This window comes from Vidua macroura, chromosome 1 (genome assembly GCF_024509145.1).
Source record: "Vidua macroura isolate BioBank_ID:100142 chromosome 1, ASM2450914v1, whole genome shotgun sequence".
In the NCBI taxonomy this organism is placed as follows: Eukaryota; Metazoa; Chordata; class Aves; order Passeriformes; family Viduidae; genus Vidua; species Vidua macroura.
In genome coordinates this window covers 154,183,713-154,209,700 of record NC_071571.1, presented here as the reverse complement: position 1 = coordinate 154,209,700, position 25,988 = coordinate 154,183,713, and the positions used below count along the sequence as shown (strand labels likewise).

Here is a 25,988-nt window from a genome sequence, read left to right as displayed (position 1 = left end):
GTCACCCCTGTGTCATGTCCAGCTGGATGCAGGGAGCTGCACCCGAGAGCTCTGAGGAGCTGACCAGAGCTCACAGGTCAGGCCTGCAGAGACAGGTGACATTCCTGACCAGGGACAGGTGACATCCTGAGGGGATGAGGTCCCCACAGACAGATGGGAGCAGCCTCACATTCACAAGCCTTGGCCCTTGGGGCGGGTGGGGGGGATATTCAACCACCCCAGTATCTGTTGGAAGGCAATCCACGAGCTTCAAGTGCAAATGGGTTCCTGGGAAGTCTCTCTGAAGCCTTTGGATGCAGCAGAGAAATCCATGAAGGTCTGTCAGCCAAAAGGCTCAGTCTGCTGAGCTGTGCCAGTGTCCCACCCTCTGCTCCACGGCAGGCCTCTGGCAGGGGGAAGCCATTCCCCCTTGTCCTGTCACTCCAGGCCCAGGTGAAAAGTTCCTCTCCAGCTCTCTTAGAGCCCCTTTAGGCTCCCCAGAGCTTCTCTTGTGTAGGCTGAACACTCCCAGCCTGGGCAGCCCCTTCAGAGAAGGCTGGGCTTTGCCAGCAGGTGACTGATCCTCAGACAAGGCACACAGGTGAAAAAGCAACACAAGGGCACATGAAGATAAAAATCCAGCCTGGGTGGGTGGGGGAGGAGATCCCATGGCTCAGAGAGAAGCCAGTCCTTTTAGACCCTCTAGGCCAAAGGACCCCCAAACATGCAGGTTTAGTGATCCCCACACAGCACACTAGGCTTTACAAACATTTGGGTTGTGCCCTGAGAAAAGCTCTGCTGAAAACAGGAAGGGCAGGAAGGGGCTGTGTTATCCCATGGGAAAAGGGCAGAAAGGGGCTGTGTTATCTCCCAGGAAAAGGGCAGGAAGGGGCTGTGTTATCCCATGGGAAAAGGGCAGAAAGGGGCTGTGTTATCTCCCAGGAAAAGGGCAGGAAGGGGCTGTGTTACCCCACAGGAAAAGGGCAGGAAGGGGCTGTGTTACCCCACAGGAAAAGGGCAGGAAGGGGCTGTGTTACCCCCAGGAAAAGGGCAGGAAGGGGCTGTGTTATCCTGCAGGAAAAGGGCAGGAAGGGGCTGTGATACCCACAGGAAAAGGGCAGGAAGGGGCTGTGTTATCCCATGGGAAAAGGGCAGGAAGAGGCTGTGTTACCCCCAGGAAAAGGGCAGGAAGGGGCTGTGTTATCCCATGGGAAAAGGGCAGGAAGGGGCTGTGTTACCCCACAGGAAAAGGGCAGGAAGGGGCTGTGTTATCCCATGGGAAAAGGGCAGGAAGGGGCTGTGTTACCCCACAGGAAAAGGACAGGAAGGGGCTGTGTTATCCCCCAGGAAAAGGGCAGGAAGGGGCTGTGTTATCCTGCAGGAAAAGGGCAGGAGGTGCTGCCATAGGACCCAGCAGCCAGGAGTTGCACCTGGGTCAGTATCTTGCAAATGAGGAGGAGGAGGAGGAGTGAGGAAGGTTTTAACAGAAGAGACTACTGATGCCACCAAGCTGTAGCAGGGAGTCAAATGAAGCTCAATTATAAACAAAGTGCCTCATGTTCCATACAGCTCAGGGGTAAAATGACATGGAAGGGGCAATTTACTGCAGATGTGAATAGATTCAAGAAAGAAAGAACTCTAAAATCAAAGCCTCTGTCTTAGAAATTGCAAACCCACTGACTGCTGCAGCCTGGAGTAATTCTGGAAGGAGCTACTTTGTGCATTTCTTCTTTTGTGTCCTTTTCTGGCACTCCCAGTGGCTCCCATCACACCCCAGCTCAGCCAGAGTCTTGTGCCGATACAGTAAGTTCATTTTTACACTACTGGAGGATTTTTAAGCTCAGTGAAAGGAATAGAATCCTGATTGCATAAAAGAAATGCCCCATCCTTGAATGAGGTGATGGCTCTCTAGGCACTGGCAGAGATCCCTGTGTGCACTGGCAGCTTCCCATCAATGCCATTTCACTTCGAGGTTTAAGTACTGGAAAAGGTGGGAGAACAAAATTCAGAATATTCACAATTCACAAACTGCAGGCAGTCCTGGTCCCCTCCTGCACCTTAGACACTGATGAAATAAAAATGTCCAGATGAGTGTGGGAATTATTCCCACCAAGAGAAAGCAGGATTTGCCAGCCCAGAAAGAAGGGAACTGCTGCTCCAGTGGCTGATGTGGCTGTTACAGACAGAGCAGTGAGACACAGTCACTCACTGCACCCCAGAAGGCACAAGGAAGTTATCAAGAAAAAATTAAAGCAAATAAAATGCCTTATTGTGGAACATGAGATCACAACACTCCATGGAAGATTAAAGTAATCTGGGCAGTTTTACAGAGGCCCATTCCATTGCTGATGCAGACACAACACCTGGTTCAAGACATGCCCACCCAATAGGTGAGCCCAGAAAATGCAGAGTCTTCATCTATGCAAGCTCATTTTCCCTGTTTCTTATGGTCTTACCCTAAGAACCAACTTCCAGCCAAACAGGATCCTGGTGTATCCTGAACCAGTACAGGCCTCACTCACATCTCCCATCCTGACAGAAAACAGGAACCACTGGAGGAAAGCACAGCCACTGCCACTGGTATGAACCCAGAGATTCCAGTTGTGTGAAATGTTGGCATTTTGGTGGGAAAGAACCTGTGAAATGCAAGTCTGGAGAAGAACAGGATGATCTTCAGAGCAGTGATGTGGCTGAAGAGGCTGGACAGGGATAAATTAAAGCCACGGGAGGGCAGAGAGAACATGTTTGGCTCCTGAGTGTCAGAGCTGCAGAGTTCATTACCCAAGAGTTCGTTACAAATCAGGTGCAGGATGGGGAGGCACCCTTCCTGTGGCAGCTGCTGCCAACAGCAGACAGCCCAGGTGGGCAAGGAGCACAGGGGAAAAGCAGCTCCTCACATTCCATGAGCAGCTTTCCAGTAACAGGAGCAGCACACAGTCATCAGGGGAGTTTCTGGAACCTGAGGGTTACAGGGCTGGGAAGCAAAAGTCTCCAGGTGATCTGAAAAAGTCATGCCACAACAAAGGGAACACTGCTTGGTTCCATCCTGAAAATGCTGCTCTGCAGTTCAGTAGCTCCAGGGCCTCATGGAAACCTTGGAATAAAGGTTTTTAAATCCATTTAAGAGATGATGACTATGAAGTCAGACCAGAAAATGGAAGAACTGTTTCTGCATGGGCAAGAGGACAAGGGTGTGCTGGGAGGAGTGAGATGCCAACACTTTCCTCTGAGTTCCTGATGTAATGGTTTGCTAGCACAAAGTTTCAGAATTGCTGTGAGTCAGAAAGCCATAATTCCATCATCCAGGACAATTCTGATTATGCTGGCTGGAATGCTGCACTAGCTGGGAGAGTGAGATGGGATGGGGGGCTCTGGAAAAGCCAGGAGAGCTTGGTCCCATGCTAGGAGAGCTGACTGCATCCTCACCTCCATCCTTTCCAGATGATGTGGGACAAACCTGCTTCTTGTCTGTGTGCCTCACACACATCACAGGTGATTTAAACATTACTTAAGGACTGAGGGCTGGGTCTCTGGATGAGCAGCACTCTTTTCTTTCTGGCTTTCATCCCATTTGAGGGCCTAACAGAGCAGTGACAGGCAACAGTGAGCTCTGGATGCCCTAAGCAGCAGCTGCTATTCCCCAGACCTTCCCTGACCTCTCAAATCCCTGCACTGCCTGAACAAACAACCTCAAGAGAATAACCCAGAGCTTAGAGGATGACTCTGAGGGATGAAGAACAGATCCTGTTCTCAGGAAAGTAAGTCTGAGTAGAGTCCTGCAGCAGAACCTCCTCCTGGAAACAGCTCAGCCCTGGGTCAGCTGTCTGGGATGCAGTCTGGACTCAGAGGAATTTGGCAAGATAAAAGGAACTGGGATTTTTTTTTTTTAAGTAAAGGGGTGAAACATGCAAAAAGGGTAGAAGCAAACCAGCACCAACTGTTAGAGGCAGCAGGAGGCCACAGAGCAGGCAGGCTCTGCCCAGCTCCATGCTGCAGCCCTTGGAACCAGCTGGGTGAGTCTCAGCTGTCTGTTACAGGTGGGGACAGGCAGACACAGCCCAGCTGACAGCCTGGAGACCCAGCTGCACACCTTTAACTCCTGCTGACTGAGATGGCCACGACCCAGGAGCATGCCTCGGATGAATTTACCTGCACAATTCCCTGTTGCAGCAAAAGGGGCACAGGGCAGCACCTGCAGCAGGTGACAGAGGCCAAAAACTTCCCTGCCACATCCTACTGCCACTCTACCCAGGACACAAAACTGGAGAAAACCAGGCATGCTTGCAACACAGCACACTGGGAAAATTAGTCATCACTGAAAATGATGCAAATATCCTACCCAAAATGAACGCAGTGAGCACGGAGCTGTCATTCTAGAACAGACAAAACATGACATTGCTTCAGGCAACAGAAAGTGAGGTCCTCAGGGTGGTTCCAAGGCAAGGGGAACCCTCCAGAGCAGAGCAGGGAGTGAGCCAGGACTCCCTGGGCTGGGGCTCACCTGAGTTACTCCGGTCATCCACGTGTCTGAGGTCATCAGCTGCATCAGGGGACTGCAAGAGAAATGGGAAATGTAACACCTGTAACACCTGTGCCCAGGGATGCCTCCCTGCACCTTCCCATGGCCCACAGAGGGGACAGTGCCCAGTGGGGACAGTGCCCAGAGGGGACACTGCCCAGTGGGGACACTGCCACAGAGGGGACACTGCCCAGCAGGGACACTGCCACAGAGGGGACACTGCCACAGAGGGGACAGTGCCACAGAGACTCCAGCTGGAATCCCTCGTGCCTGGCTCAAGTACCCACTGCCTGGCCTGTGTGCAGGAGGGGGAGGAAGAAACACAACGCACAAAGTGTGAAGAGGGAAGAAAAAGGCTTTAAGCTGAAAGAGGGGAGATTTGTGTTGGATATGAGAGAGAAATATTTCCCTGTGGGTGGGCAGGCCCTGGCACAGGGTGCCCAGAGCAGCTGTGGCTGCCCCTGGATCCCTGGCAGTGCCCAAGGCCAGGCTGGATGGGGCTTGGCCTGGGACAATGGAAGGGGTCCTTGCCCATGCCACAGGGTGGAATGGGATGGGATTTAAGGTCCCTCCAAACCCAAACCATCCCAGGATTCTGTGAACTATTGCACCCAGAGAGGCCCACAGACAATTGCCTGAGGATTTGGAGGTGCAGACTTCTCAGCTGTATGCAGAACCAGTGCTGCACCTGGGGAAATTTGGGGGGTCTGGAGCTGCCACAGGGCTCAAGCAGCCAGAACCCCAACTCGTGTGGGACAGAACTGGAGGGGGACACATCCCAAAGGAAGGCACTCCAGGAAAATGAGGAACGACTTCCAGGAGCAGAGCAATACCACAAGGGACAGGAGCCAGTGAAGAACAGACACCAAGTAAAGCAAAACTGCCTGAGAATCCTGACAGCCAGCCTGTCTGGAGTGGCAGATCTTTGTGTCCCCACAGTGAGGTGAAGCCCAGTGTGGCAGTGCTTGCTGGCTCTCCACACATGGAATCTGCTTCATGGTCTGTATAAAAAACTAAAAAACCCACCTAAAAGTGTTCAGACACAGGGTATCTGCTCAATTCAGCTGTCACAAATGCCATCAGGGACTGACTGACCCAGGCAGTTACAGCTCCCAGCCCTACCAGATTGGCTCCAGTGGCCCCCAGAGCAGGGGCCAGGGGTCAGGATCACCTCCAGAGCTGGCAATCCATGACTAAACAGCTTAAACCAGCCCATTTGAGGAAGGAGAAGCACCTCACCATGGCTTTCACTCTCAGAACCAGGTGTTGACTCCACAGCTCACTGCCAGCAGAACTACAGCTTGAGAACAGGCATCCAGCTGCTCCTCAGGCAGGACACCAGGCACAGCCCAGCTGGAAGTTCACATCTGCTCCAATTTGCCATTTGCTAGCCATCATTTCTGGAACTTTTTCTTCCCTTTTAGTTCTCATCTTTCACTTAAAAATATTTCAGGAGCCATTCTGGTGAAGATGCAGATGTTTTCTATCTGCAAATCTTTTGTCATTTATTTTAAAACCATCTGGATCAACTTTTTCCTAATTCCTCTTGGCTGAAGCCTCCAACAAACCCTCAGTTTTCAGCAAGACTGGTGTCACTGCCCCTGCACAGCCCTCTGCAGAGGGCTTCTCCAAATCCCTCAGCCTCAGCTCTTCCACCAAACCAAGCCCTGAGCTATCCAGAGGTGGCTCAGCATGCAGTTTATACCTGGATTTCGTAAACAGGTTTGGAGGAAGGAATAGCAGCAAATTCCCGGTAGTCAAACTTCTTTTCAGACAGTGACTAGAAGGGACAGCAGAAGGGAAGAAACAGAGAAGAGAGAGTGAGGGAGAAGAAGGGATGGAGAGGCAGCAGCAAGCTGAGCAATCTAAGCAGAGATCCCAGCAGAAGCAGAGGGACATCCTCAGGGAGAGGCAGGAGCGCCTGACAGAGCCTGGGATGTGGGGCATCCCTGGACACTGCCCCAGGAGCTCTCCTGGTGGCAGGACAGGGGTTTGGAGTCACAGGGGAAACACCATGTGCTCCAGTGAAATGCTAGTGCACACCAAGTCAGGTAGGAAAGCTGGTTTTGGGGGGAAATTCATGGCAAGACTTCTGATAGCCAGAGCAGAGTCAGAATTTCAACCCAGGGCAGTGTTGTGGGTGACCTGGCAGGACAAGGCTCCCTCTCTGCTGCTGCTCCCCCCTGCTTGCCCTGGTCTGTCCCACCAGCTCTTTCAGTGCTGTGCAACAATGGCCCACGGCATTTACTCGGGGCTAGCAAAAGGAAAATGCTGATTGCAGCTGAAGGTCTGCCTTGTGCTCTCGAGGAAATGCAGGGCCAAAGTCCCTGAAGTGAAGTGAATGGCTTTCTGAACCAGGGAAAGGCCTTCTGAACTGGGGAAAGGCCTTCTGAGCATGGGGAAAGGCTTTCTGAACCAGGGAAAGGCTTTCTGAACCAGGGAAAGGCTTTCTGAACCAGGGAAAGGCCTTCTGACCTGGGGAAAGGCCTTCTGAGCATGGGGAAAGGCCTTCTGAACCTGGGGAAAGGCTTTCTGAACCAGAGAAAGGCTTTCTGAGCATGGGGAAAGGCTGTCTGAACCAGAGAAAGGCTTTCTGAGCATGGGGAAAGGCTTTCTGAACCAGGGAAAGGCCTTCTGAGCATGGGGAAAGGCTTTCTGAACCAGGGAAAGGCTTTCTGAACCTGGGAAAAGGTTTTCAGAACCAGGGAAAAGGTTTTCTGAACCTGGGGAAAGGCTTTCTGAACTGGGGAAAGGCCTTCTGAACTGGGGAAAGGCCTTCTGAATTGGGGAAAGGCCTTCTGAATTGGGGAAAGGCTTTCTGAACCAGGGAAAGGCTTTCTGAACCAGGGAAAGGCTTTCTGAACCAGGGAAAGGCCTTCTGAATTGGGGAAAGGCCTTCTGAATTGGGGAAAGGCCTTCTGAACTGGGGAAAGGCTTATGAACCAGGGAAAGGCTTTCTGAGCATGGGGAAAGGCTTTCTGAACTGGGGAAAGGCTTTCTGAACTGGAGAAGGGCTTTCTGAGCATGCAGAAAGGCTTTCTGAACCAGGGAAAGGCCTTCTGAACTGGGGAAAGGCTTTCTGAACCAGGGAAAGGCTTTCTGAACCTGGGGAAAGGCTTTCTGAACCTGGGAAAAGGTTTTCAGAACCAGAGAAAGGTTTTCTGAACCTGGGGAAAGGCTTTCTGAACCTGGTGGAAAACTTTCTGAACAAGGAGGTGAAGAACCATGGAAAGGATGACATCATAAAATAGGGAACAGAAAGCAGATGTCCCCTGGGAGCTGCAATAAAGGGGGGGTGCCTCTGGCCAGGAGTTTGGCCAAATTCGACCCACTGACCCCTCACCCTTCTGTGCACCATGCAGCCAGGCTGGCTCAAGGACTGAGTGGGGACCCGCAGCTCCCAGCACAGCCGAGAAACCAGGGAACCCCAGGATTTAGGGAAGGTGACAAAAGCAAGCAGGAGAACATCATACCAGTCTTCCTGGGGAGGTGACGTTCCTGGGGCTGCAATCTGCAGGAGGTGACAGAAGAGCACAGTTAGTGACAGGCTGGCTGTGTGACAGTCACCCCCCAGCCAGCTCCTTCCTCAGCAGCATGTCAGAGTGGTGACACCACGCCGAGGGCAGGCCCTGCCTTCTGCCCTCCCAACAAACACCCCTTCACTGCTTTTTCAGAAAATCAGGATGTGGCTGTGTTCCCACCCTGTTCCCTGGAACCTCAGCTCTGCCCCAGGTGCTGTCACATGTCCTACAGCTGAGGCCCATCCCTGTGCTGTCCCCACGTGCCCCCAAGGACTTTCCAGCTGGGTGGAAGGAGGGAGTTGCTCCCCACAGCCCTGCCTGGGAGCAAGCTGAGCTCCAGGAGCCCTGCCTGTCCCCTGCAGCAGCAGCAGCAGCTGCTCTGTACCTTCCAGCCAGCTGGAAGGAGGGAATTGCCCCCCACAGCCCTGCCTGTTCCCTGCAGCACCAGCTGTTCTGTACCTTCCAGCCAGCTGGAAGGAGGGAATTGCCCCCCACAGCCCTGCCTGTTCCCTGCAGCACCAGCTGTTCTGTACCTTCCAGCGGTGTCGGTGACGGCGTCGGCGCAGGCGAGGGCGACTCTGCCAGCTGCTCCAGCGTGCTGCGCTTCTTCCCCTCCTTGGACTTGGCAATGACCATCTGGGCTTTGAGAGCATCCTGCTCCAGGGATTTCATCCTGCCTCAGGAACGGGGTGGGGAGGAGAAGCAATCAGTGCTGGTGAGGGGACAGGTGCCACCCATGTGCACACAGGTGGGCTGAGCACAGGTGGGTGGAACAAAGCCCCGAGGGTCCCCGAGGCAGGCAGGAGGACAGCTGGGCTGGCTGCCATCCCAAAACACACATGGGACCACATGTGTCGAACACACAGAGCCTGAAGCTATGGATCAACACACTGAGAAGCTGCGGGCAGCCCCAGAGTGCCACACAACAGGACAGTGACCCAAGCTGGGGACAAAACTGCAAGGATCACACGAGCAGGATCAGTCCTTGGGGGCTTTATTCTCCTCTGTGCTCCGTGTGCTGCACCTGAACCCTCCTCAGCCAGCAAGAGATCATGGAAGGCCAGGCTGGATGGGGCTCTGAGCACCCTGGTCTGGTGGAAGGTGTCCCTGCCGGTGGCAGGGGGTAGAACTGGGTGATCTTTAAGGTACCTTCCAACCCCACTGGGATTCTGTGACAGAGCTGTGAAAAAGTGGGTCCAGCCCTCAGAGAGGTCTGTTCCTTTCTCCCCATCAGACAGCCCCAGCATCCCCCCTTGTTCTCTGGGCAGTGGACACCAGGGACCACTCCCACGTCCTCCTGCCCCAGGAGGCCCCAGTGGGGCACAGGGACACAGACAGGAGCATGCAGCTGTGGGGAGGGGCAGTGCACACCTGGATTGGCCTCCTGACCCAGGGATTCTCGAGGCGTGGCTCTGCACTGGGCTAGCCATGTGAGCTGGCCTGGCCCCGGGAGCAGGAGCCCACTGCCGGGACTGGTACAGCCTCCTGGCCAGGTCCTGCTCGTACTGTTTAACACTGTCTTCAAGAGCTGAGGATCTGAGGAGGAGCAGCAGGAGAAGGAGGAGGAGAAGGAGGAGGAGGAGGGAGAGGAAGAGATGATGGTGATGAACATTGCAGCAGACAAGAACAGGAAAAGAAAGAAACAGATACAGGAACGTACCCTGGGGAGGGGAAATACGGGTCTGACACAGGGGCAGCCTGGGCTACACTGGTCCCGGATCTGATCCCACCCAACCCTGGCCACTGCTGAGGCAGCAGGAACCCCTGGGGGCAGTCTGGGATTGTGCCCAGGAACAGCCTCCATCAGTCCCCACATCCAGGGCTGCCTTCCCGTGCGCTGGGAGGCACCAGGAACAGCTCCAGCCCCAGGGAAAGGCTGTGGGGTGGTCAGAGAGTGTGTGAGTGTGGGTCACACTGAGGGGGGTGGGCACACATGGCACAGCCTCTCAGGTACACTGACCATGTATTCCATGCACCCCAGCTGGACCATGGGAAAGGGGAACACTATGGCCAAGCACAGGACACACATTTTGTCCTGGGACACTGAAGTGAGTGTGTCCCTAAAACAGTGTGTGTGTGAGGGAGGAAAACTGCCAAAATGCTGATGGGCCTGGCTGGGCACCTGCCCCAGGGTGTACACCACAGCCTCTGAACCTCCCTCTTCCCATGGGACGTGGCCCTGGAGGGACAGGACACAGGGAAAGGCCTCCCACTGCCAGAGGGAGGGTTAGATGGGATATCCAGAAAAAATCCTTCCCTGTGAGGGTGGGCAGGCCCTGGCACAGGGTGCCCAGAGAAGCTGTGGCTGCCCTTGGATCCCCAGCAGTGTCCAAGGCCAGGCTGGACAGGGCTTGGAGCCAACCTGGGATAGGGGAAGGTGTCCCTGCCACGGCAGGGGGTGGAACCAGAGGAGCCCTAAGGTCCCTTCCACCCCAAAGTGTTCCATGATTCCATGACTGTGTGTATTGTGGGTCTCTGTGTGTGTCTGCACAGAGCATGGGGGTGCTGGGGGAAGGGGGCATCACACATCCTGGCAGGGCACTGATGGCACAGGGAGAACAAGGAAAGCCAAAGAAGGTGCAAACTGAGGGGTCACGAGTGACAGCACAGAGCAGAGAACTGGAAAGAAGCAGAAGACAGGAGATTAGAAAGGGAGGAACAAACCCAGTGGCACTTGGAGAGAACGTGGGTTGGTGGGGCTAAGCCCCCTCAGTGGGGCAGTGCAGAACTTCCCCTGCAGCACAGGGGCCCCTGGAGACAGGACCTGACCAAATCCCTGTGGCCATCCCAGAGCCAGAAAGAGGGGCCCTGAGAGCACTGGATCCTCCTGGAGATCCGTGGCAGCAGGGAATAGTCCCTCCTTGGCTCCCAGAAAGGAACAGTGCAGTGACTGACTCCTGCCCAAAGCACCAGCCAGGCCCTTCTCCAGGAACTGCACAGAAAGCTGGGCCTTGGCACTGGAAGCAAAGAGGAGCTGAAGCCCTGGTCTGCCAAAGTTAAACCCAGAGGGGCTGGATCTGACAGCTCAGGCAGCTGAAGCCCTGGTCTGCCAAAATTAAACCCAGAGGGGCTGGATCCGACAGCTCAGGCAGCTTCTCCTTGACAGGCACTCTCTCCTCAGGAAGGCTCTTCTTTTGCTAGCCTCATTTTCCATGGACAAAACACACTTAAAGGAGTGAAGGTTTGGGATGAGAGATCTCTCTTCTGCCCAGAGTGGACAAACTCCTGGCGCTCCACACTCACTAACCCTCCTGAAGTGGCATGTGAAACTTTTACTGTGCCCTGAGCAGCTCCAGCCAAGTCCCAGCTGGCCCAAGAACACGGGCAGCTAAACAGCAACATTACAGGAGCAAATCACATCACATCACCTAAAAGCATCCTCTCCCCTCCCAGCATTTTCAGGTTTATCTGCTGGCAGCACCAAGCTCCTGGAAGAGCAGAGTCCCCAGACTGGAGCTGCACACCTGGGAGAGCAGCACGGACGCTGCTTCCCAGAGTCTGCAGGGGCAACATCCTGTTTCTCCTTCTGACACCCACCTTAAAAAACAAAGCTTCTATCACAGCATTCCTTGGACACATTAAGCTTGGGCATGAACCAGAGCTGACAGATCTCAGAGCCCTCCCCAGCATGTGAGGAACGATGGGGAAGTGAAGGCACAAGGGAGGGAAACCCTGCATGTCTCACTGGGAAGGGGTGGCAGACTGGGCAGTGCCCCTCTCCGAGCACAGGGACGTGGATTCCCAGGAGAGGCCTGGCAGGAGGTCCAAGGACCAAGAGTAAGTCTGTGCAGGATGTGTGATACTGTGGTGCTTGCACAGTGCCACACTGATGGCTGCTTTTGCACAATTTCACACTGACAGCTTTTCCTGAGACAGAGATGTGATTCCAGCCCTCCCCAAGCACCTGCAGCACAAGGAGCTTGCTGGTCTCTCCAACCTCATAAGGAAGGATATGGCAGAGCAAGGCAGTCCCTAAAGAGGCTCCAAGACCGCTGAGGGAGACTTTGGACAAAGACCTGGAGTGCCAGGACAAGGGGGAATGGCTTCCCACTGCCAGAGGGAGAGTTAGAGGACATCTTGGAAAATCCTTCCCAGGGAGGCCCTGGCACAGGGTGCCCAGAGAAGCTGTGGGTGCCCCTGGATCCCTGGATGTGTCCAAGGAGCACCCTGGGATAGTGGAAGGTGTCCCTGGCCATGGAAGGGGTGGGATGGATGACCTTGATGGTCCCTCTCCCGTGAACCACCCTGGGATTCTGTGAAAACCAAGCTCAGAGAAAATTCTCAAAGGCCCAGAACATCAGTCCAGCTCTCGCTGAGGATTTGCTCTGCAGTCCTCTCGGAGCCTCCCTGGGAGCAACAGCCCCATGATCACCCATGTCAAGCACAAACACTGGAACTGCTCCCACTGATCCCTCCAGTCTTTTCTAAAACCCTGTCCTCTCTGGGCCTCATCCAAACCCAAAAGAGACATCTCAGACTGTCCTTTGAATGTCTCCTACAGGAATATCAGGAGAAGAAAAACTATCAATAGGAGCAGCCTGACTAATTTTTGGAAGGAATTCTACGACGCAGTAAACGTCTGGACTAGCTTCAAGTCTTAAGTTCTGAATTACGAAGTTCTCTTTCTTCCAGAACAGCTTTTAGTCACTCTTTCATGGCTGATGGAACAGCTCATGTGGGTAAGAATGGGAATGGCCAGATCCTGCCAGTGTCTTGGCTGCAGCAGTATTTCCAGCCCAGCAACACTGGAACTGTGAAATTCCATTGTTTGTTTCAGAAATGTGACCTTGCAGCTTCAGTGACGCCATTTCAAAAGGGTTACAAATAAGGTGGGGATGGTGTGCTGAGGGAAGGACACAGCCACCACAATGCTCATCTGGGCTCGTGTTCATGTGAGCTCCCCGTGTCCAGGGCTGGGCAGGCACTGGGGGAATCTGGAGCCCTGCCCCTGCCCTGTGCTTACAGAAGGGGACAGGCTCAGCCAGGCCACCAGTGCTTGGCACTGCTTGAACAGATCCTGCACAACCTCCCTCAACATCTGTCCTTGAAAGGGTCCCCTGTTCCCTGGTTTAACTCCCTTTGAGTCCCAGATGTGCAGGACCTGCCCTGCTGTGTGACAGGATCCCCCATTGCCCGGTTTTACTCCTTTAGGAGCTGCCCTGCTGTGTGAAAGGATCCCCCATTCCCTGGTTTCACTCCCTTTGGGTCCCTTTAGGAGCTGCCCTGCTGTGTGACAGGATCCCTCGTTCCCCGGATTTAGTCCTTTGCTGTGTGACAGGATCCCCCATTCCCTGGCTTTACTCCTTTAGGACCTGCCCTGCTCTGTGACAGGATCCCCGTTTCCTGATTTCACTCCCTTGGGTCCCAGCCGTGCAGGAGCTGTCCCACTCTGTGACAGGATCCCCGTTCCCTGGTTTTACTCCTTTGCTGTGTGACAGGATCCCTCATTCCCTGGTTTTACTCACTGTGGGTCCCAGCCGTGCAGGAGCTGTCCCACTCTGTGACAGGATCCCCGTTCCCTGGTTTTACTCCTTTGCTGTGTGACAGGATCCCCCATTCCCTGGTTTTACTCCTTTGCTCTGTGACAGGATCCCCCATTCCCTGGTTTTACTCCTTTGCTGTGTGACAGGATCCCCCATTCCCTGGTTTTACTCCTTTGCTCTGTGACAGGATCCCTGTTCCCTGATTTCACTCCCTTGGGTCCCAGCCGTGCAGGACCTGCCCTGCTCCGTGACAGGATCCCTCGTTCCCTGGTTTTACTCCTTTGCTGTGTGACAGGATCCCTCATTCCCTGGTTTTACTCCCTGTGGGTCCCAGCCATGCAGGAGCTGTCCCGCTCTGTGACAGGATCCCCGTTCCCTGGTTTTACTCCTTTGCTGTGTGACAGGATCCCCCATTCCCTGGTTTTACTCCTTTGCTCTGTGACAGTATCCCTGTTTCCTGATTTCACTCCCTTGGGTCCCAGCCGTGCAGGACCTGCCCTGCTCTGTGACAGGAGCCCTGTTTCCCGGTTTCACTCCCTTGGGTCCCAGCCGTGCAGCACCTGCCCTGCTCTGTGACAGGATCCCTGTTCCCTCCCTGGTTTCACTCCCTTGGGTCCCAGCCGTGCAGCACCTGCCCTGCTCTGTGACAGGATCCCTGTTCCCTCCCTGGTTTCACTCCCTTGGGTCCCAGCCGTGCAGCACCTGCCCTGCTCTGTGACAGGATCCCTGTTCCCTCCCTGGTTTCACTCCCTTGGGTCCCAGCCATGCAGCACCTGCCCTGCTCTGTGACAGGAGCCCTGTTCCCTGGTTTCACTCCCTTGGGTCCCAGCCGTGCAGGACCTGCCCTGCTCTGTGACAGGATCCCCGTTTCCCGGTTTCACTCCCTTGGGTCCCAGCCGTGCAGGACCTGCCCTGCTCTGTGACAGGAGCCCTGTTCCCTGGTTTCACTCCCTTGGGTCCCAGCCGTGCAGGACCACCCCGCTCTGTCCCGCAAGGGGCAGTGCCGCTCTGGCTCACCGTGCTGCCCTCCACATGGCCCGTTTCTCGGCCTCCAAGGCCCGGCGTTCAGCCGGGGACAGCTCCTTGTCCTGCCCGCCCAGCAGCTCGGGGCTCTGCATCCGCAGCCGCTCCTGGTGCCGCCGCTCGGCCTTGGCCGTGCGCACGGGAGCGCCGGGATCCACCGGGCTCAGCCTGCGGAGAGAAGGTGACGGGGAGGCTGTGGGGCCTCCACAGCTCACCTGCCAGGCACTGGCAGCTCTGCTCCCCTGCCCGGTGCCACTGGCACGGGCTGCTCTGGATGGGGAGGACACAGGAAAGCTCCTCGCAGGGAGTTTCTGCCTGGACGGGGCTTGGACTGTCCTTGGAGCAACCCCCAAAGGGCAGGGGGTTGAAACCAGAGGGTCTTGAAGGTCCCTCCAACCCAACCCATCCTGGGTTCTATGAAGTTGGTTCTGATCAGTTCCCCTTCCTGCCCCAAATCCTTCCTTTGCAGCCCCTGGCTGCTGAAAAGGGAGGAACTCTCCAGCCCCTGCCCCAGCTGCCCCACTCACCCCGACATGGAGTTGGTTCTGTGTTCAGGCTTGATCCCCTCCTCCAGGGAATTCCTCTGTGAGCTGTTGTTCTCACTGAGCTCCAAGGGCCTGGAAAAAAAACCCTGTGAGCTGCAGCACCACAGGCTGCACACCCAGCAAAGGGTGGCACAGGTCCACCCCGAGAAAGCAACAACTGCCCCAGGGCCAAGTCACAGCCCTGCGTGACCACTGCTGTGAACACTCCTGAACATCCACATGAATATCAGAGCTCATTTCCTGCAGCTGGAGGTCAGCCAGCCACTAACACACACACACACAAAAGTTTTTCCTCAGTTTTTCTAATAAAAATATTTGTTGGGCTTTCTTTTACTCTGCTTCTGCCCATCACCATCACCCTTCAGTCCTGGGAACCAGGACCTCACACTTGGCTTTGTTAGATGTGCTACAAAGGGATTTCAAACAGAGGAACCCAAGAAAGATTCACTTTGGAAACATTTGTCACCTGATTCTGATTTTATACCTTCATTAACAGATTAATTTAATTATTATAAGTTCTTCCACGAGATGGGCTATGGAGCTGCTCTGAGGACTGGAACCTGGCTGGGAGAGCTGGGGGTGTTCAGTTTATAGTGACACTCAGCTCTGATTTTTATTGCTCAGGTTTATTTTAATTAAATTTCAGTTTCTCTTCCAGCATGAGAAAGATTATTTCAAGACACACAACTTCAGTCCCTTCCACTGCCTCCCCTGCATTCAAGCATAAATAATAAGCAACTGAAAGTCATCTGATGGGTCCAGCCTTCCTGTTCTTCAGCATCCCATGTTTCAGGATGAGAACAGGAGGGATCAGTGGGACTTCCCAAAGAACCAGGGAGCTGGGTATGACTGCTTTCCTCCTTGGAGCTGCCTCAGCTCTGGAGGGGCAGGGGAAGTCTCAGGGTATTGTTATGAGAGAAGCTCCTCCACTGAGACTGGGCAGGAACAACAGAGAGAAATGAGATTGCACATGCCAGGGTGTGTTCTGCCAGTGACTGAAAAGTGTTTGTGGAGAGGAGACTGTCTGTCCCAAAGACTTCAAAGGCAGATAAGGACAGCTTCAGCTTTACTCCAGTGCATTCTGAATTTACCTGGAGCCTTTGAGAACCCTGTTCTCATTCTTCTGTTCTCTGCCCAAGAATTAGGAAAAAAAACATCAAGGTAACCTGGAAGCCAAGTCCCAGAGAAACAAAAAGCCTAAAAAAACCCCCCAAACCTGTTCTAGCATCACTTCATAGTTCAGCTTATCTTGAAGCATCTGTCTCTAAAAATCAACCTCTCTCCACACCCTGGGACACAGCTGAAGGAGCTGCTCCCTGAAAAGAGCAAGTTGCAAAACTTGGCCTTTTCTCTGCTGAAGAAATCTCGCCCAGCCCTCTCCCCTGAGAGCTCCTGGGACAGCTCTGACCTGTGGGTGGATCAGGGCTGCCTGCCCAGGGTGCTGTCTTACCGAGCTGCTGGAGCCTGGCTGCTCCTTCCATTCAGCCTCTCCACCTTGTACTCCACACCCTCGATGATGACGCTGGACTGCACGGCCTCAGGCACCTGCCTCGCCTCCTCATCCTCCTCAGCTTCCTCCTCCAGCAGAAGGGCTCGCTGCTGCTGCAGCTTGCGGGCTGCCAGGGAGACAGGAGCCAGCTGAGAGCTGAGAGCACTGGCTGAACCCCAGGAAGGACCCCTGGGCAGGTTCTGACACTGATCCCCCCTAGGATGGGACCTCTGGGCAGGTCCTGACACTGAACCCCTCTGGGCAGGTCCTGACACTGAACTCCCCAGGATGGGATCTCTGGGCAGGTCCTGACACTGATTCCCCCCAGGATGGGACCTCTGGGCAGGTCCTGACATTGATCCCCCCTAGGATGGGACCTCTGGGCAGGTCCTGACACTGATTCCCCCTAGGATGGGACCTCTGGGCAGGTCCTGACACTGATTTCCCTCCAGGATGGGTCCTCTGGGCAGGTTCTTATGCTTTTCATTCCTGCAAGTCTGGGCTGGTTTCAGTCCATCCCCTCTCCATGAACACCTCTGTTCCTCCACACTTCCACCAGTGCTCCAGATGAAACAAACTCTGCATCGTTTCCTCAGTCCCTTCCTCCTTATCCACCAGACTTCCATTCCTGGACACCCAATGCGCAGATTTCCCAGCATCCTCATGCCCAAACTGGAAACTGGGCACAGTCTCTCCTGCCCTGCTCCCAGAGGGAAGAGCCCTGGGAGTCTGCATCTCCCCACTGGGCTCCTGCAGGAGCCAAGGCCTGGGTGCTGCTGCTGTGCCCCATGCGTGGCAGTGCCCTGGGGACAGTTCTGCTGGTGAACACACACATCAGGGACAGAGGAGACAGGAGCAGGCAGCTCTCTGGGGCAGGTGTCCTGCAGGTTACCAGTGCCCAGGGGTGTTCCTCAGGCCTCACGAAAATCTAGGCAAGATTTTTATTAATAATTTTATCTGGCTGCAGGAGCTGAATGCAACAGTACCACTCTGCTGCTGATGCCAAACTGGGAGGTGCTGGTGACTCTGTCAGGGGCCATGAAGCCTTACAGGAGGGTCCACACAGGCTGGAACATTGGGCAACCATTAATGGCATGAAATTGAACCAGAGCAAATGCCAGGTCCAGGTATGATTTGGAGAGGAGTGGCTGGAGAGCTCAGTAAAAATGTTTTTGTCCACTTCACATTGTTCCTTATCATCTCCTAAAGCAACTATGGGTTGGACTCGGTATCTTTAAGGTCTCTTCCAACCTAGTCATTCTGTGAATTCTGGGAACTCTCAAGCAAGAGGAAATTACAACAAAAAGGAGAGCAGCAATTTAGCTCCTAGTGCAACCCTAAAGCTCTGAGAGGTGAACTCTGAGAGGTCTGAGCTCTGCTGCCAGTCCTGTGTGAGGGTGCCACTCACCTGGGTCTGACACAGCCCCCCTGTCTGCAGTGGCTTTACAAAGGTCACTCAAGTGTTTACCAGCTGCAGGCACGGAGCTGCTGGAGAGAGCCCAGGGCAGGGACACTGGAATGCTCGAGGGCTGAAGCCCCTCTGCTCTGGAGGGAGAGCTCTGTGAGAGCTGAAGTGCTCAGCCTGGAGAAGAGGAGGCTGAAGGCAGAACTCACTGCAGCCCTGCAGAACCCAGAGGGGCTCCAAGAGACGTGGAGAGGGGCTGTGGACACGGGCTGCAGTGACAGCACAGGGCTGAGGCTTCCCACTGCCAGAGGGCAGGGATGGGTGGGATTTGGGAAAGAGCCCTGCCCAAGGAGGGTGGTGGCATGGGTTGCCCAGAGCAGCTGTGGCTACCCCATCCCTGGAAGTGTTCTGGGCCAGACTGGATGGGGCTTGGAGCCACTGGTCTAAGGCAAGGTGTCCTTGCCCATGGCAGGGGTGGCATTGAGTGGGTTAAAAGTCCCTCCAACCCAAACCATTCTGTGATTCCATGATACAGGACACCTTGAAACTACAGCACTTCCACCAACCCAGAAAGTTTCAGTGCAGCATCCACAGAATTCTTTAGCATTCACCTACTTCAAATTATCCTCAGGCCTTACAATAACCACCCATGGGCTTCTGGAAGCGCTGCATTTCCTTGGAAAGGAATCACTTAACAGGACAAAGCTCTGTGCACGCATTCCTACGTACCCTCCTCCTCTTTCATTTTCTTCAGGTCATCCTCCCCCACCAAGGACACACGCTTGGGAGGCTTGTCCAGGTGCTGCTGCTTCACCTCAATCTCAAAATACTTCTGCCTCTCACGGAAGGACCTTTGCTCAGGGCTGTGCTGTCCCCCAGGGCTGTGTGCGGCCACCTGCAAGAGCCACATCGCTGCCCATGGGCCACCTAGCCACACGGGCCACCTAGCCACAGCAGTGCCCACCCAGCCACAGCACTGCCCACAGGCCATGGGCACCCTCCCTATGCCACCCCAACCCTTGCTCTGCCAGCTGCCCCATACTCTCCTCCCCAGCCCTCCCACACCAGGACCCCATCTCCCCATCTACACCCCCTGACTCCCACCTTTCTTCCAGCCCCAGAACTCACCTCCGAGGCCAGTTTGGTGTTTTCTGTGCTGCTCTGCCCAGACAATTCCTAAGAACAGAGAGAAACAAGCATGTTCTAAAAGGAGAGTTTCCAGCCATGTGCCCCAAGGCCAGAGGAGCTGACAGAGGTCCCCAAACTGTCCCAGAACTCACACAGGTTTAACAAGGTTTAGCAATCGTCAGGAAGGGGATTTATATTAAACTGAGGGTTAAACAGAACCAGGTGTGACAACTTCAGAAAGGGCAGAAACTGAAAGATGTGGGAAACAGGCACCAAACAGGAGCAGGGGCTGAGCTAGGGTGGGAGGGGGTTCACAGGAGCTGGCAGGACCCACTCACACTTTGCTTACATCAAAGACAAAACCACCCGAAATTTATTCCAAAGAAGCAGAGATGCCATCAGAAAGAATGAAATCTGTATTTACTGGGATGCATAACAGAATATCGGATGAACAGAACTACAGGGGGAGGAAACTGATCCACAAAATCTGTCTGTTAATCAGGAATCCATAGGGGTAAACTGAGAACTGCAAACTAGTTATGGAAAAGAAGGAAGTTTTACAATTAGACAAACTGAAATGACCCACAAAAACAGAGCAAGGAGATGACCTCTGGTTGTATCCGAACACACTCCAAAAACTAATTCAGAATTCAGAACTTGAGCGGATCTGCCTGAGAAACCTCCTACAACTCTGGAGACATCTGACCAATGCTCTTAGGCCCATGGTGGGATTCTTGGAGGTGTCCTGAGCTGGACCTGATGATCCTTGTGGGTCCCTTCCAACTCAGAACATTCCAGGATTCCAGGATTCTAGGATTCTGACACCCAAGGCTGCCCAGTTTTGCAGGGGGAAGTGAGGCAATGACCTGCAAGGCCTCAGCTAGCCTGGACTGTTCCAGGATTCAACTAGATGGCAGGGGAAAGGAAGAGTCCCAGTGAAGATCAAAATGTATTCAAAAATATCTCAGCACAGGTTTAGCCTGGCCCTGGAGTCTGGAATTTCAGAGTTCTTTTGCATGATTGTACATCAGTATCCCAATGTCTGGGGAGAACGACAATGTGTGAGATTCCATGAGCTTCCAGGACCTGACACAGACAGGACCCTGCCAGGATGAACACACAACACACTCCAACAGGACCTGAGACAGATGGGACCCTGCAGGATGAACACACAACACGCTCCAACAGGACCTGAGACAGACAGGACCCTGCAGGATGAACATCTGCACCATGAACACGCTCCAACAGGACCTGAGACAGACAGGACCCTGCAGGATGAACATCTGCACCATCAACACTCCCACAGGACTCACAGGACCCCGCCATGTCCCTCCTGCACAGCAGCTGTCTCTGGAGGACACACATCCCCTCCTGGCCTGCTCAGCCCCATGCTGGTGTCACCAGCAGTGGTTACCTGTGTCCCCAGCAGGGGCTGGGACAGGGGCACTGCTGCAAAGGTCTTGTAGGCCTGCTTGACGTTGATGGGCACCTCGTCAGGGGAGGGTGGCGATGGCGGCGATGGCTTTGGCTGCAGGGACAGACGGGAGGCAAAGGTGAGCACAGGTGGGGTGAAAAAACCTTCACCCACACAGCCCAACGCTTGGCCCGCAGAGCCTGGTGGGTGGGATATGGAAAGAAATAGGTCAGGGAACACGTAAGGAATCTGTAAGCCTTGGGAAGGCTGCTGCTGAACCCTGGGCAGGACCACCAGGAGCAGAGCACTGCACAGACACTGTACACAGCAGCACGAGGGTCACAGCCCGTTCTGTTCCATGGCTGCTGAGGGAATGGCACTTTTGGTGGCACAGATCTTCAGTGACCTGATGGGAACGTTGTGACAGATCCTCTGGCCAAGGGCACATTGCTGTCCCAGTCCTTGATGATTTCCACCCAATTCAACCAGCAAGTGCCAACCTGAATCAGGGTTTTTTGGGCTAGAACAGGACAGCTACACGTTAACTTCTATTTAGGGCTGAACAAGAGTCCCTCTAGTGGAAGGTGTGCCTGTCTTTAAGGTCCCTCCCAACCCAAAGCAGATCCAGGGATCTGTGATGTGGAGATCTGCCTTTGATCTCAAATCTTCCTTTTGCAGAATTACACTTACTGGGAAACATCTGTTGGGGTCTGAGGGGACCTTCCTACTGCTTGTCACTGTCTTTGCTGGTCCCTTCCTCACCCACCTTCCCTGTGACCCTCCTGCAGCACTGGGATGACCTGCTAAAGCATCACAGAAATTGAAGGGGTGGGGGGGCAACGGCACCACAACCTCCTTCTCCTGGAAAGCAAAACCCCTTTAGCTGCTCGTGCCTCCAACCCTCCAGCTGCACTAAACCAGTGCCTTCTGTTTTTTTGTAGTCCTGGACTTGGGCTAAACAATGCTGTTTGATGATGCTCCTGCGTGGGCTAAAGGAGAGCACAGTGAGATCAGAAGAGCCTGTGAAATGTGAATGTGCCCAGTGCCATGGACTCTGTACAGCTGTTTGCTGCCAATCAGGTCTCTGCTTTGGTGTCACACTGTACCAGCTCCAGCAGGGAGAGAAGGGCTGGATTCATGGAATCTCACCCAGCATGGTTTGTGTGGGAAGGGACTGAAAGCCCATCCAGTTCCTCCCCCCTGTCATGGGCAGGGACATCTCCCACTATTCCTTCCACTTTTAAATTGAAGGGACACAGGTCTTCCGTCATGACAAAGACCAAAACACCTGAATTTTTCTCTCCTATCAACAAACAGCCCCAAGAACATGAACCTTTCAAAACCAATCATTTGCAAACCACAAAACCCATCAGCAGGATGGTATCAGCTTTTGCTCCAAGGCGCCAGACATCAACCCAGGTTCTGCAAGATTTACGTCTCCACAGAACTCAACACCTCACAAATATGGCTCTAAACCTGTATCTGCTCTGGGGATTTTGCTACAAAAGCTTCAGCAGTGCTGCCTCCTGGGACAGGGCCATGGAGAGTGGGGCAGCTGAGGAGGCCCAGAGAAGTAAGAGGGATGCACTGACCTGGCCCTGCTTGTGAGGAGTGTGGGTCCCTCTCAGGGAGCCCAGACTGGTGCATGGACAGCAGCAGCCTCAGCCCAGGCAGGTGGTCAGCAAACCAGAGTGACCAGGCACGTGGTCAGCAAACCAGAGTGACCTCTGGGAGGGCTCCTGCCCCACAGCATGGCACCGCAGCCAGCTGGGGCAGATGCAGGACTCTGGGGAGGGAACCCTGGGCACTTACAGAGCTGTGGGTCCTGAAGCAGGGCTGGGGCTGCTGGAAGGGGTTGGGGCTGTCCCCCTCCTCGGCCCTGTGTGCCACAGCAGCACTCGGTCGCACGCGGGAGAGAGGCTGAATGACGCCGGGCTTGGTCTGCTTGTGCCAGCACCCAGGACAGTGGGGAAGGCAGAGGAGGACAAGGGGCAGGGAGAAAGAGAAGAGAAACGAGCAGTTAGGGCGGTGAGGCGTCTGCCATGCAGGTGAATAAACAAATTCATGCAAATCCCTGCACCCCCACTTCTCTCCTCAGCTGTGCTGCCTGCTCCAGCTGCAGGACTGGGAGGGAGAGCTCTTGGAGCCAACACCAAAAGAGACTCAGCCAAGGAAGAGTTACACAGGACCAGTGGACTGCAGATAAGGCCAGGACTAAAGGAAGCACCTGCCATCCCAGCAGCAGCTTGCAGGGTTTGCAGGGTATGGTAAGTGTGACCAAGCTCAGAAAATGTGAGCACCAGGGATGGAAGGAGGGAAACATCAGCCAGGAATGGGAATTGGCAGAAGCTGTGGATGGAAGTGAACCAGATCGAGTCTGACAAGAAATGCAGTTACTGCAGCAGAGGCAAGAGGCTAAAACTTCTCCTAGATGTCACCATCACTGCTGGATGTTGTGTGAAAGCACCTGCAACTGGAGAGAGTGGCAGCAGGAACTGGGTAAACCAGCAAAACCTGCAGGAGGGAAGCTGCAAGGGGAAACAGGAATAAAAGCTGCAAAAACAGTCAGGCTGTGTTTTCAGATGGACCATATTTAAGACCTGATGCATTCGTACAAACTTGAGGCATAGTGGAGGACTGGAGGAGACAGAATAGGAGCCAACAGGAGGCAGAAACAAGCTCCATGTGCTGGGGGATGCACAGGGACACCACAGTCAGGTCTCAGGGCAGCTGTACTCACTGATTTACTGTCATCCTGCGATGTAATGAAGTTAATGGAAGCCTGCAAACAGAAACACAGGCGTAAATCTGGAGTCTGAAAGCCTTTAGCTTCCCCCTGCCCCTTTGCCCACCCTGTGTGGGGAGCTCCAGGTCCCACAGAACCCCCACCCCCCAGGACCTGCCTCTTCAAGTGAGGAGAGGCCAGAGCCCACCTGCACGAGCCTCTCCCAGCCCTGTGCTATGTGAGGAGGCCCTCATGTCCCTCTGCATGTCTCCAAACTCTGACCCCAACTCTGGGACAGTCCTGGCCCATGGGCACAGCCCCTGCTCCTGGTCCCTGAGCACATCTCCAGGTCCTGGTCCACAGTCACAGTCCCTGCTCCTGTCTCCCGCTCACATCCCCAGGCCCCAGGCCCTGGGCACATTCCCTGGGCATATCCTCTGCTCCTGGGCACAGCCCCTGCTCCTGGCCTGTGGCACATTCCCTGGGCACATCCCCACCCTCCACACTTGCCCCAGCCCGAGCAAAGCCATCCCCCCGCAGCTCCTCCCCAAGCACTCGCGGGTGCCACCACAGCAGCAGCTGGCAGGGAGCAGGGAGCAGCCCCTCGTGCCTCGAGTGCCAGCGGGGTGCTGCTCCCCCGGGGGAGCCCCAGGGGATGCCAGGCCCCCGTGGGGATCCAGAGCCCTCGAGGGGATGCCAGGCTCCCATGGGGATGCCAAGCTCTGGTGGGGATGCCAAGCTCCTGTGAGGATCCCGTGGGGATGCCAGGCCTCCTGTGTGGATCCTGTAGGAATGCCAGGCCCCCGTGGGGATCCCGAGTCCCCGTGGGGATGCCAAGCTCCCATGTGGATCCCGTGGGGATGCCAGGCTCCCGTGGGAATCCCATGGGGATGGCCAGGCCCCCGTGGGGATCCAGAGCCCTCGAGGGGATGCCAGGCTCCCATGGGGATGCCAAGCTCCGGTGGGGATGCCAGGCCTCCTGTGTGGATCCTGTAGGAATGCCAGGCCCCCGTGGGGATCCCAAGTCCCCGTGGGGATGCCAAGCTCCCATGGGGATCCTGTGGGGATGCCAAGCTCCCGTGTGGATCCCGTGGGGATGCCAGGCTCCCGTGGGAATCCCATGGGGATGCCAGGCTCCCGTGTGGATCCCGTGGGGATGCCAAGCTCCCGTGTGGATCCCGTGGGGATGCCAGGCCCCCGTGGGAATCCCATGGGGATGCCAGGCTCCCGTGGGGATCCCGTGGGGATGCCAGGCTCCCGTGGGAATCCCATGGGGATGCCAGGCCCCCGTGGGGCCAGCGCAGGGCAGCGGGGCAGCAGGAGGAGCAGGGGCAGAGCGCACACCGCACACCAGCAGCACTTACAAAGCGCGTCTCCCTGCCGGCCAGGTGAGGGGCCCGGGGGGCTGCGGGCACCTGCAGGGAGGGGCGTCAGCAGGGGAGAGAATGGAGAGAAAACGGAGAGAGAACGGAGAGACTGGGTTTTCCACGGGAGAGGAGCAGAGAGGCTGCAGCGGCCGCAGCTGGTGGGTCCCCAGCATGGGGGAGCCCCCTGCCCTGCCTGGCACACACAGACCCACCACAGGCACCTCCTGCCTCCCCCCAGCCCCGGGCACAGCTCCAGGCCAGGCTGTGAGCTCCAGACCCTCACAATGCCCACTCAGGACAAAGGATTCCATTTCCCTCAAGGAAGTCTCTGAAATAAGCCAGTCCATTCTGGATGGACTACAAGATGTTGAAACCAAAGAACAAACATTAAAAATAGATGGAGCCAGAGAGTAAGAGACAAAATTCCTTGGAACTTCTGCTCTGGAGCAACAGCCTGAAAGTCAAGACTCCTGAATCCCTAGAACAGGAGAGAACTGGGACTGCTCAGCCTGGAGAAGAGAAGGCTGCAGGGAGACCTTAGAGCCCCTTTTACTGCCTTAAAGGGCTTCAAGAGAGCTGGGGAGGGACCTTGGACAAGGGCCTGGAGGGACAGGACAGGGGGGAATGGCTTCCCACTGCCAGAGGCGGGGTTAGATGAAATTTTGGGAAGAAATTTTTTCCTTCAAGGGTGGGGAGGCCCTGGCACAGGGTGTCCTGAGAAGCTGTGGCTGCCCCATCCCTGGAAGTGTCCAAGGCCAGGTTGGACAGGGCTTGGAGCAGCCTGGGACAGTGGAAAGTGTCCCTGCCCATGGCAGAGGGCTGGGATGAAATGGTCTTGAAGGTCCCTTCCCACCCAAACCATCCTAGGATTCTGTGAAAACTGATCTCAAAGAAATAAAGAAAATTGGCACTTGTGATAAAAGGAAAACTTACAAATAACACAGCTGCTGTCAGAAATGTAAATAGGGAAGCACAGTTGGAACAAAGTGCATTGGAATAGTTCAGCCATAACACTGTCTTCTAATTGTGCTGGGTTCCTGATGAACACTCAGTTCCAAATGATCCTAAACTGAGGGAGATGTGGGACAGAGGCTGGACTGAAGTACTGCTCCTACTGCTTCCTGCAGGGCCTGACCCTGCTCCTCAGCCTGTCTCAGCAGCCACCTCACCCCCAGGTGACTCTGCTCACCTCCAGAGCTCCTGTCCAGCTCCAAGAGCTGAAATGGGTCACTGAAGAGCAGGAAGTGCCAGAGCTGTGGGGAGAGCAGCTGGAGAACAGCTGGACTCCAAAAGGAACCAACAGACCCAAAATGACCAAGGACACAGAACAAAGAACAATGGGCAATTCACTCCAGCCCTCAGTATAAAACCCAGTAATGGGCAACGACTG

The 25,988-nt window shown here is 55.0% G+C and overlaps 1 protein-coding gene across 14 annotated transcripts in view; it reads right to left on the bottom strand.

The window, feature by feature from the left end:
• The window catches only part of SCRIB (scribble planar cell polarity protein), a 107,630-nt gene that overhangs the window by 3,027 nt on the left and 78,615 nt on the right, over positions 1 to 25,988 (bottom strand). For 8 of the 14 annotated variants that reach the window (XM_053989986.1, XM_053990020.1, XM_053989995.1 and 5 more), the window contains 13 exons: positions 23,247 to 23,288; positions 22,319 to 22,447; positions 20,507 to 20,620; positions 19,093 to 19,140; positions 18,694 to 18,859; positions 16,521 to 16,686; positions 15,053 to 15,142; positions 14,520 to 14,693; positions 9,391 to 9,555; positions 8,553 to 8,692; positions 7,972 to 8,009; positions 6,204 to 6,278; positions 4,481 to 4,532 (listed from right to left, as the gene is read on the bottom strand). In XM_053989986.1, coding sequence (XP_053845961.1) covers positions 4,481 to 4,532; positions 6,204 to 6,278; positions 7,972 to 8,009; positions 8,553 to 8,692; positions 9,391 to 9,555; positions 14,520 to 14,693; positions 15,053 to 15,142; positions 16,521 to 16,686; positions 18,694 to 18,859; positions 19,093 to 19,140; positions 20,507 to 20,620; positions 22,319 to 22,447; positions 23,247 to 23,288 — 1,399 coding nt within the window. Of the gene's footprint in view, positions 1 to 4,480; positions 4,533 to 6,203; positions 6,279 to 7,971; positions 8,010 to 8,552; positions 8,693 to 9,390; positions 9,556 to 14,519; positions 14,694 to 15,052; positions 15,143 to 16,520; positions 16,687 to 18,693; positions 18,860 to 19,092; positions 19,141 to 20,506; positions 20,621 to 22,318; positions 22,448 to 23,246; positions 23,289 to 24,595; positions 24,647 to 25,988 lie in introns of all 14 variants that reach the window. The other 6 variants (XM_053990083.1, XM_053990099.1, XM_053990092.1 and 3 more) reach the window with 5 other exon arrangements.